The 12,229-nt window shown below is 36.2% G+C and overlaps 1 protein-coding gene and 2 long non-coding RNA genes across 5 annotated transcripts in view; 2 read left to right on the top strand and 1 right to left on the bottom strand.

Annotated features, from left to right (window-relative positions):
• ppl (glycine cleavage system H protein, mitochondrial) overlaps nucleotides 1–12,229 on the bottom strand; it is a 38,890-nt gene that overhangs the window by 18,501 nt on the left and 8,160 nt on the right. Inside the window, exon 5 of one of the 3 annotated variants that reach the window (XR_015534726.1) lies at nucleotides 1,117–1,303. The exons of 1 other annotated variant lie outside the window; for it this stretch is intronic. Coding sequence is in view for 1 of the 2 variants with exons in the window: in XM_087347249.1 (XP_087203375.1) it covers nucleotides 9,559–9,656 (98 nt within the window). In the remaining variant the exon portion in view is untranslated. Of the gene's footprint in view, nucleotides 1–1,116; nucleotides 1,304–8,138; nucleotides 9,657–12,229 lie in introns of those variants that run through there. One more of the 3 variants, XM_087347249.1, reaches the window with a different exon arrangement.
• LOC147874046 (uncharacterized) lies at nucleotides 24–732 on the top strand. The gene is made up of 2 exons (XR_015534729.1): nucleotides 24–328; nucleotides 486–732. It is a non-coding gene; the product is annotated as an uncharacterized LOC147874046 (long non-coding RNA).
• LOC110828480 (uncharacterized) lies at nucleotides 4,030–10,604 on the top strand. The gene is made up of 3 exons (XR_015534727.1): nucleotides 4,030–7,181; nucleotides 9,087–9,775; nucleotides 10,000–10,604. It is a non-coding gene; the product is annotated as an uncharacterized LOC110828480 (long non-coding RNA).

Below are 12,229 nucleotides of genomic sequence, written 5' to 3'. Positions count from 1 at the left end.
TAATAAAGACCATTCGCATATGCAAAACATATATTAAACACAGGACATTCATACAACAAAATAGAACATACAATGGACATTATAAAAATAATACAAAACAAACCACATAGAGACACCATAGAGAAATATCATATACAACGAACACATAAACATAACCTTGCATTAAACGACAGCAACATTTACACGAACAATCCGATATTTAACATTCTACAGTCCATTGACCCAACCCCCTAAACAACTTTCACCCACAATAGCCACACACGAAACTTACAACTCAGTTGCTGTCTGCCATTCAATAACAACGGACACGCACCTCACACACAACCCGGTATGTTATAATACTTTATATTTTGTGATTGCATTTCTTTTGCTTGTAATACGATATATATTTGAGTAATTCCTTAATATAAAATTAGAGTAATATTATTCCATTTCCTATGTCGGTATCCAGAATCACGATATAAAAATTAAAATTGATTTTGCAGATATAGGCACCCAGGCGCGTCTCCAAAATTAAATGGAAGAAGCCTGAGATGTAATAAAAACGGATAAAAACAAAAGCAATATAAGCAGAGCAACAGATACACCAGATTTTAATTTTAATTTTGATAGACCTGACGATGATAGAATTGTATATCGAAACATGTCGTCAATTTTAAAATGTAACAATTTTATGTGAAATTTTATATGATTTTTAACAACAAGCTTGTGTAACGACGGAAAATAAAAGTATTGTATCGAAACATTCTGTTTCCCAGTTGGGATACAGTACAGATAACACGCGGCTACCTACAATCTGCGAATTGCCGAAAATTGTAAAGCGGTTGATTAACAATGACGTAAACAGCAACTGCCAATCATTTACTTCAATAAATTTTCTCTGTTTTCCATAAGGTCTACAGAAACTGTTTGTTTATAGGTTCAGACACGGTCATATTCTTCGACAGCACGAGGTTTCGAGTGTCTCTAAGTCGTTTCTGCGTTAGGGTAAAGGTAATGTGGTAGGCAAATCCCTTATCTTAGGGATTCTACCGGATATTCAACAAAATTAGTGGGAAAATACAAAGAACTGTACAAGATCAACCAAAAACCGATAAGAATGAACATGTAGCTTACCCAACGTCGAAGACGAGTGGTTAGAACTTCTGCTGCGTAATCGTGAGGTCCCCGATTAGAATCGCGGCCCGAAGACTGGCAATCATGATATATTTTGTGAACCACTTACTATTCTTACTTCGTCCAACAGACTTGGGTCATCTCTTTTCATATCATTTTCAATACATCATTCAGTCATCCCACCATTCTGCAATATAAAACCAGTGGATTTCGAAAAGCGTTGTTAAATAACCTAAGAATCAATCAACCATTAAACTAAAACCCGTCGAGGATGGGTGTAACAAAGTGGCTTAATTATAAGATTCATAAGCTTCCTTTCAACAAATTACCAAGCCGGTGGGCTATCCAGATCGATATTAATGGTGCAGATTCTGCGCAGAAAGGATGCTACTTTAGCACTACACCGTTAGAACTAAAAAATTCATACTAAAAGAACATATGACAGTGAATTATTTAAACATTTGCATATTTGGGTTACAGGGCATGATATTAAAGTAGGAAGACTAAACCTGATCACTTCCGATTGAACATGTGCACGATATTTGAGGCTTTCGAGATATCGTAAATGTGGACTGTGGTCTGGGTTATGATTTCGTGTAATCTTATAGGTAGTTAGCAACATTTCGGAGAAACGTGTAGCCTCACCCCGACAATCGGAAATATACGATCCCCCAACCAAACAGAAAACCGCAATCCAAATTCATAAAACACGCGTTCTAACGTTTCAGTTCTGCCTGGGAAGAGTAACGTAAATATTTTTTTTCGAATGTAATTTCAGTACTGTCGTCAGATTGTTCTCAGTGATGTCTTCAACTGGTTCAAAATTAGATTCTTCTAAGGAAATTTATGGATTAGGGAACTCAGAGTAACACGGGATCAAACGAGGAGAATATTTTGAAATGTTCCAAATTTGATATTTGTTCCCCAGTCAAAAATCTCTTTACCTGAAGTTCTGAGTGAAAAGGTATGTCATGACGAAATTACCTCATTGTCCGAAGAATGCGCTGCTATAAACAATAAAAAAACTTGAAGTAAGAATACTGGGTTGGGCCTTTAATTTAACCAAACAAGTTTTAGGGAAACAAAAAAACAGATAATGGCTTGCTTTGGCCTTCGATGCTGATATTTCCGCTTTCTTCAATGTCAAAGAAAAAAATTATATAGCGAATATTTGTGTTCTGCATCTAAGTTGTGCTAGAAAAGGTATATATCATCACAAACTATTACCTCCCTTCCCAAAAACTTCAGGTCCTACCAGTATTGTTGTTGAAAAGTCTTGAGTGGAATTTTTTCATCCTCGTGTGTTTGATAATACGACATAGCCAAATACTCAAACTAAATTGAATCTCAACAAACGTCTGATACAGTATTACTGAATTATATAATAACATGACACACACGTGCCAGATCACAGGCGTGTCCAGTTTATATAAAAAACAGCACAGTTGTCAAAGTGCCAGAACTTATAAGTAAATAGCTTCATTCAAAACCAAACTATTTGCTTGCAATACAAGTCAAGGAAAAGCTTGAACTTGGGAAAACATTTATCTTCCTAAAAAATAGTCACTGCTGTTAAAATAATGCGGTCTTGTACAAACTCCAATTTTCACCAGTTATCGCGAAATTTCAAAAACTTTAACGTGTTTACCCATTCACAAGTCAAAATCATAACATATTCACCATTCAAGACCACATTATTAACCAGTTGTAAAGTAACACCCCAAACTGATACATCATTTTTTGTTTATTTAACGACGCTTTCAATAGCTCAGACTAACTTCCAATGATCGGATTAGCAAATGAAATGCAAAGGCTGTGGATGTTAACAGCAGTGACGTAATTTGAGGTACTATCCCAGCATTCGCCTGGAGGGACTGAGAAAAATACAACCACAGTTGGAAAAACCGGTCTCCGGGCCGATATTTGAAGAAGGGACCTCCTTTATACTTAGGAGTGCTTGACAGCAACGTTCGGTGTGTATCTGATATAAAATACCTAGAAATCTATGATAATATTAAAAAGGGTCTAAAGATTATTAGGCATTACCTTCGAAAGGTGGATGAAAATTATCCAATTTGTTTATACAAACAGAGCAGACTCTGTAACACCACTTTCCTTGCGGTAATAAGACTAAGGATATTCTTGGGCTGTTACTTCGTATCAAGGCTAGAACCGTGACATTGGAATTACATTTAAAGCTCAAAGCCGGAGGCCCAAGAAGGATTTCAAATGGAACATCTAAATTCCAGGTTGGTTAGGTAAATTCGATCTGAGTTCCGTAAGTTCGTTGCATATAAATAGAATATAACGCGAAATGAACTAATCGTCATAATGTTCTGTCCTGGCATTCACAGTGAAAGATCGAGAAAAGTGATAGTCTAACCGCGCACCTTTCGAAACTGAGACAGACATAAAAGACACGGGTTCTGAAGGCGGTGAAAATGTCGCTGTTGGTCTCCTGGGTTGCAACGTCGTGTGAGCTTCTAGGTTGGTGGCAACTTTTCAGAGGAACGTATTGCCTCCTTCTTCAGGGCTAAAGATGAAGGTAGTACGTTCCCACGAAACGCTGGTATCTAGTCTACGCGACGTTTAAGTTAACATGGTACGGTCCTTGACAACTTACGCACTAACTGTAAATTATGTGTGACGTTTTGTTAATGGTTATGAATGGTTGATGAGAATGTAAAATTCGCTTATACAACCTTCACACAACAAGCTAATCCGTAACCAAATACCCATCAGAAGACATTACGTTTCAATTTTCTATTTGTGACCCACTGAAACAGCAACACAAATAGTTGTAAAAATATTTAAAAATTTTGGTTTCAAAATATTATATATTTCGTGGGTTTTCAGGTTCTCACGGCAGGGAGTATGAAGATGGATGACTCTTGAGTTGTTGCGCTGTGTAGCATGGTAGGAGTTTAACGACGTTTCATAGGTGCTTGCTGCCTCCATCATCACTGAGATGTTCATCAGCAAGTTCCTCTCAAACGTCTGTAAACTTCTACCAGAATATACTGTGCAACATCCCCAAAAAAGTAATATTCATATTCGTCGCCGTAAGACCCTGAAATCTCAACTTCATTACCAGTTTCCTGGAGAATCCAAAGCCACAAGGCGAACTCTGACGTCATTCGCAAAGACCACAGTCTGGCAAACGCTACGCATACATTTCTTAAAGTTTTTCTCCGAGTCCAAATAAAGAGCTTTCCACATGATAAAAGGCGAATTTTCCACGTAATGAACACAACAAAAAATTATAGACACTGAAGGGTGTAGTGGACAGCTTCGTGTTCTGACCCGCCAAATTATATATCAGTTACAGGCAAAGTTGATAAAATAAAATTTTAGTTTTACATTACAAATGCGAGTAAAACGACAAAAGGAATTTTTGTTTTAAGTCCTGCCAAAATAATCACAAAATAATTAGACACACTTTACCAATCGATGTAATCGCCATTCCTTTCAATGTATTGCAAAACGTAACTTAATTCTTTCACCGCTTAATTCGACAACCGACGCAATCTCATAAAAGTCAATTGTATGTTCATCAAGGACGTGGAAATCGATCACCTCCGTAACCTCTACAAATCACGGTCAATAGCCATCCAAAACAAACTTTCATAATTTCTCCCATTTATACATTTTCCTCTTACAAATTGAGTTACTTTTCTGTAAATTCCGCTAGTTTTTGCACCCTCTGATCACAAAAACCACGTCACAAGTTACTTTTCTCCCTCGGTACATCCTATCAATGATGATGCCATGTTAAAATTGTCAATGTCCAAGCTAACCTAACCTAACCCACAACTAATGAATTAATAATTATGCTATCTTTACGCATTCAAAATGTTGCAGCCATTACAGGGATTATTACATCAAAGATTCTAATTTTTGTCTCATTTTTAATTATTCTAGGAAGGAAGATTCATGATTATTTATACTGCCACCTTTTGATGTTGCAAAGATCACTTACGAAGTATAACAAAATTACATCTCCTTCTCGATCTTCTATCATACATGATGATATAACACTGTTGGCCAATTTGCAAAAATATTCTCAAGGATTCATAATCATGGGAATAATCCACGTTATGGAAACACCATGTGAGCCAAATTAGTTCAATTAAATTACATAATAAAAACGTCTTCGAATTTTTAGCGATGATATGATACCAAGTTTCACGAAAATCCACTGCGTACTTGAAATTTATAAGTAAAGACAGACAAGAGGATGGACATACTCTTGCAGGCGTGACGGAACCACAAGCCCATTTTTCCTAATAAATAAATGAAAACAGCTCAACAATGAAACACTAGCAGAAATTGTTCAAAGTTAAATTTGTCACACATAATATCAAAATTTTGTATGTTCACATGAATGAAATATAGAATTCTTAGTTCTGTTTATGATCTACCTACATATATAAAAATTCACGGGGGTTCATTATTGAATTTCTTAGGCAGCTATTTTGTTGCTTTACAGTTTAAAAAAAAGTATCAAAACGTTTTTGAATATCTATCACCTCACAGAATTTCAGGGTTGTACAGATGGTAAGTGTTGCTTCCACTTTAGAAGTTCTCGCTGTTGCTATGTTTATTTCTATTATAGCAGGAAATTAAACCAATTGAACAGGTTTGTAAGGATAAAATTCATTTCGTCCATGAAGGTTAACAACAAACAAAACTACATTTTGTTTCAAAATGTGCATAAAATGCTATTCCAGATGACGAAAGAAAATATAAAAACTAGTGGGATGAATAGAAAGGCACACAAAATCTGTGTGGTTGGCCAATCTCCTAGCCAAGATTCAAACCAGGTTACCTCCAGAATACAAAGTTAAGCGCTTTACCTTCCAGCAAACATAAACGGCAGCTACGGCCGAAAATTCAGTAACCGGTTTGAAAAAGATGCAGATCTTGTTAAGCAGACATTTCATATGCATCGGCAAACCACAAACCACTATCTCACAAAGACGTCCGCGGCATTAATTCAACATTCCGTCACGCTCGAGGAAAATACCTAAAATGGCATGACAAGAATTCAAATTAATTTTCAGGAATCTCCCATTACATATGAACTTACTTTTATTTCATATCTGAAATGGGCTCACTCCAGACTCTTCTCATAAATTCCTTGTAAAGTTCTGCTGTACGACCATTTATTTCCAAAAACAGGAGCCCAAGGATAAAGGAAATGCAACTTTGATAGCCATGATGCATGATATAGTTACTGCATTCAGATATTACATTATTAAAATCTGCTATAAAGAGTTTAAAGTATACTTAATAAAAGACAGAACAGATATTTTTAATCAACAAGTTCAGGGAAAGACTTATGATGCTTACTTTCCTTCAAATGCTTTTATCTTTGATAAATGATAAAATAAGTTGTAACATGTCCGACAGTCTTTTGAGATACCTAGTCTCTGTAAAACGTAAGCATCGGGTCAATTTGTATGTGGGTGCTATGGAAACTATTTTCAGATGTGTGGGATGCATTTTCAAGGATTGAAGTATGTACTAATAACCTTCGATCATTATCAGTATACAGTGATTTTGCTACTCAAAGTCTGGGCCCTCTACCAAAAGGATGCAACTAAGAATGCAGAATTAATAATTATAAATTACAGCAAGGGTCATCAACCTGGTCCCTACCGCCCACTAGTGGGCGATTCAAGCTTTCATGGTGGGCGGTGGGGGTTTCTGTCCGTTGTTACAAATTTTGTTCTTTCTCCATATATCGAATACATTGCTAACAACTTCGCGCAAGTTTGACTTTTTAAAATATGCTTTTGCAATTTACTTTGGAATTCCATCTCTAAACTTTGAATATGGATAATAATTCACCGGACACTTCTCGAAGTACACTCGTGGACGAGGGAGCAACGAATGAGCTCCGTAGCCAAAGGCACGAGTTTAGTGAGCATAACGAGGGCGGGGCTTACCACCGGCCATCACTCAGTCTTCGAGCTGTACCTCTTTCATGGTGGTGGGCAGTATGTGCGGCACCGGTGGGCAGTAAGGAAATTTTACCATCAACAAAGATACAAAAGTGGGCGGTAGGTATGAAAAGGTTGACGACCCCTGAATTACACAATTCAGTGGTCTATTTCTCCAAGTATAAAGTATAACTACGCTAAATCTGTCCAACATCTAAAAGTTTCACAGAGCTGCCATGTTTGCAATTGTGAACTTGAGTTTGAGGTACATTTGATACGCAGAACATTCTGCAAGATGGCTCTACAACTGTCTTCAAGCTAATGGCTGTCAGTATAACCACAACCAGTCACCTGAGCAGGAAGTAGAATCAACTTCCAAAACACTGTGTCTATCAAATGTGCATAGAAATTGACAATATCCTATACAATGTTATTAAAATAAATTGATTAACCGCTGCTACAAGAGTTGAGAAAGTCGATAAAAGTTTATTCAAAATCTGTAGTTATTCTAATAATTTATCTGTAAACAAAGTTTTGCATTGCTGACTCCAGTGGTTCATTAGTTACTGCTACCAAATGGAAAGCTAAATATAGGTTTCACACATTTGCCACATTTTTATTTTGTGTTTCAATGATGTATATTTCCACGGCTATAGAAATAAATATTAGTCTGTAACTCTTCCTGGGGAATAACTTACATATTTCAATGAAGCATCATACAGGAGAATGAATGTGTGTGGGAGATGCAAGAAATGTATCATGCATGAAACAGATGAGAATAATTCTGGTCAAAAAGTGTTGGACCCAGGCATAAATGGGAGCAAAATATTAAAATGGATCTTAAGGAAATATGATGGAGAATGCAGATTGGACGTACATAGCTCAAAATAGGGACCAGTGGGAGAAACTTGTGAATAAGATAATGAAGGTTTAGGTTCCAAACAAGGTGGAAAAATTTCTAATTAGATAAGAGACAATTAATAACTTCTCAAGGACTCTGTTCCATGGAGTTAGGTAGCATTGCATTCTTCCTCAAAAGTCTGTTTTCCTCCCTTTGAACAATCATCACTTCTTAAATTCAACAACTTTAATAAACATTTATTAACATATAAAAATACCTGTCTATAAAACCCACAAAAACATAATCTTAGAAATTATGAGTATATTCGAGTACAATATTTAAGATCTACTAAGTGATTTTAGAGGGAATATAAATTCATTCTGTATCGTTATACAATCCCAAATTATAGTCTACAGACTATAGACTTCCTTTTACAAAACAAAAATTACTCCAACATTCTTTAATATTAATCGTGTGTATCAGTTCTAGTAATAATGTGTCATCAACAAATGATAAGAAAACATGCATTAACAAATTGAAAATACAACAATTTACATATCCCAAAACATGGAACATGAAACCTCTGTCATGTAAGCCCATCAGAGTCAAATATCACAACTGCTTGTATATTAATATTATCTTCCCCTATCCCCAAATTCTTATGTATTTGACCTAGTGTCAACCAATCTACACAGATTTATAATAATATTTATCCTATTATGGCACTCAAAATATGCTGCAATGTTTCGCAAACCTTTCGTAAACACTAAAAAAATTAATATAATTAACATTCAAGGAGATGAATAATTTGAAATTAAATGGTCCAAATATATCAAAATATACCTAGAAAAAAACACAGAATACAATTAACCCTGTTGCTGCATAATTTCTGTTAATAGAAATTCCTTGGTTGAATAAATAAATTTGGACACCATTTTGTTCAATTTAATTTTAAGTGACAGATTACATACTATCCTTACATTCACTATACAGTTTAAAATCTGCAAATAAGGTATACTATCTGTAATCTGTTATGTCTGAAAGAAGCCATGGCTACCACTTAATAACCTTATTAAAACAACATACCATCAAATTGGCATAACTTTGAAAATAAAGATATTTGTGACATCTAATGGAAGAAATTATATTTAATATAAGTAAAAGCTTCTACATATTGTCGACAGACATTCCACTCTTCCACAAAATAATTCCTGCATAAACGCAAGATCCACATGACCAGAAAGTTTAAACTCAGAATAATATGAGTCCTGCAGAAACCGGCTCCTAACCTAACCTTGCATTTTTACAAGATCCATTGCAAGACGGTTAGAGGCAGAACAAAAGACCTTAAGGTACGTGAATATTCATATTAGCTCCTCACAGAATTTCAAAATGCTATCACACATCAATGGATTTGTACAAAAGACATGCAATATGAAAAAGATACTTTAAATCTGGTTTCTATTCCAACAATAAAACAGAAGGTTGCAAAAATAATAATAATGAATTTTATCTATAACATTCTATTTTGTATTATGCGAGAAGAGAATAAATTAAATGGTCTTTCAGTGCAACATGTTTTCAGAGAAACACCTCCCATAAAAACAATTTTTGGATAAACTCCCTGAAATGGTTTAAATAATATATCTGATCTCATTAATGGGCATCAGTTTTAAGGAAATTCTCATATTCAGATTCTGTCATTAATTCCTTTAGTTCATCTGGATTTTTAAGTTCAATCTTGAACAACCAACCTGGAAACAAAGGAAACATTCTTATGAAAACGGAAACAAAATAATATAATATATGCAGCTTGCATTACTATCATCAACAAATGAACAACGGGAAAGAAATTTATTTCAGGAATGAAAAGGTAATGAGATGCTTGAGAATGTATCAAATTTATGCAAGATCAAAGTTACAGCTAAAATGCTTCTTTCACAATTTCTGTGGTAGATCTTTCAAAAATATGCAATGTCTGTTAAAGTAATATTTTGTAGAATGTAAAACAACATGACAGCCACATAAAATGTATATTCAACTTTCCACCTGAAGACAGTAACTAATGAACCATTTTTGTTGTTATTTTTACAAAAGGGAAACTATGTCTCTGCGGAGCTGCAGCCACTAATGGGCCCTTTTTCCAGCCCCCAAATGATACATGAGAAAATATGAAAAAACAGTGGAGTGATAATGACAGGGAAAAACTCAAGAACTTGGAGAAAAGCCACTGTGTCCATATCCAATCCCACATGGGCTGCCCTGGATTCAAAGCCAAGCAAGTAACCTGCAACTGACTGACTGTCTGGGCTATGGCACAGCCTCGGCTAGGTGTGTACCACCTTGTATGAAGACGTATCTACCACAAATATATTTACAAATTCTATATGAATATTATGTTTTATATGTTAAAAATTATAAATATGGTAATGGTCAGAAAATACCAGGTAGTAATATGAAATTATACACAGAATTGATAACCAAATTACATAATTATAACTCTGTAGTTCTTATTAATCTAACCATAAAAAATTAAACATTTGAAAGAAAGGAAGTGTGATTAAAATTATGTAATTTATTGTTATTCTTAAATCGGCACACTCATAACCCACAATGCGATGTTTTTCAGTTTCTTAATATGTTAATGTGTAGTTTTAAACAGATTACATCTTGTGTTATATTTTAATAAACTTCAGTTATTTTTAAAAATAACCACTACTTACAGTTTGCACGCCATGAGAAGTCTGCTGGGAATGCTATGCTACATACGAGGTGCGATCGAAAGGTTTCCAGACTGCGCGTATAAAAACCCGTACACTTATCTCAGGTATTAAATTCATCCATCACCCTCGAAGTAGTTCCCCTGGGAGTGAACACAATGCTCCCAGCGCCGCTGCCAAGCCTGGAAGCATCTCTGGAAATCTTTCTTTGTCAGCCTGTCAAGCACCATCTGCGATTCTGCCTGAATCTCTTCTATCGTCTCAAATCTCCTTCCCTTTAGCTGAATTTTCATCTTTGGGAAGAGGAAGAAGTCACACGGAGCTTAGAAAGGAAGTTGGGGTCGGTTCTTGCAAGATCTTTGAGCTCCTGACAAACGAGAAGTCGATTCTGCTTCTGGTCCTCAGACAGGAGCCTTGGCAAAAATTTGGCTGCGATGCATCGCATTTGGAGTTCTTCCTTTAGAATCAGCTGACAGGTCCCATAGCCTATCCCAACAATGTCGCACAAGTCGTTGATGGTACGACGTCTATCTTCGTGAATGGCCTGCCGAATCTTCGTAACATTTTCGGGCGTTGTGCTCGAAGATGGTCGTCCAGAACGCTCGTCATCATCGACAGAGGTTCGGCCATTTTTAAAACGTGAATGCCACACAAAAGTTTGTGCACGACCCATTGCGGACTCCCCAAATGCTTGCTTTAGCATTTCATAGGTTTCCGTAGCCGTTTTGGCAAGTCTTTGGCAAAATTTGATGCACACGCCATTCCGAAATCGCAGGAGGGTCGGTGTAATGCACTACCAAAACGCCCGTAACTAAGAAACAAATGCTAATTCGATGATGCCGGCTGGCACACTGATTCACTATGAATGTAGGCCGCACCCCCTAGCGGCAGAAGCTCGTACTACATCCGGTTCGCCATCTATTGACACAGTCTTGAAACTTTCCGATCGCACCTCGTACTTTCACAAAACATTTGCAGAGTACTGAAGTACAATGCATTTGGAACAGGAATAGGCAGAGTTTGCGTGCCTAGTAACATCTTCTCCCACTTCCGAGCAAACTTCTCTTGGCACGCGAACAGTAGTAAGTATACGCCACCAAACTCCAGTAACTGGCCTTCCATCTAGCTAATTCCTGCTTGATTCAGAATGCGTTACATACGCCTATACACCAGACAGGCAGTGTGTGTAAATAAAATGCACACTGCTTGTGCCTTCCCTAAGGGCATGTTTGTTGAATCTTCTTATGTAGATGGTACGTAAAACGATGACTATATAAAGTTTGTATTTACCATTTAGTCTAAGGCAGTTGATAAACCACTGCAGCAACAAATGTGAATTTGATACAGAAAAATCATAAACATATAGAAAAATAATATTTGTGTAAATATTACAAGCATGGTTAAGCTGTGAGTTCACTTTCAGATAGAGGAAATCCATACTAAAGTAAATTATACACAGAAATAGATAACAAAGTTGCGTAATTATGTTATTAATTTGTAACTTCTGCTAATTAACCTTTACAGTTGAAGCATGACAGGAAAGCAAGCATCATAAGTTCACTCTGAACCTTCCTCCAATCTTGTCTTTAATAACGAAGCATGGCGAC

Source organism: Zootermopsis nevadensis, unplaced genomic scaffold, assembly GCF_977971745.1.
Source record: "Zootermopsis nevadensis isolate Lab colony 2312 unplaced genomic scaffold, Znev_1.0 Znev_ptg000011l, whole genome shotgun sequence".
Lineage (NCBI taxonomy): Eukaryota > Metazoa > Arthropoda > Insecta > Blattodea > Termopsidae > Zootermopsis > Zootermopsis nevadensis.
This window is presented reverse-complemented; position numbering and strand designations above follow the sequence as displayed.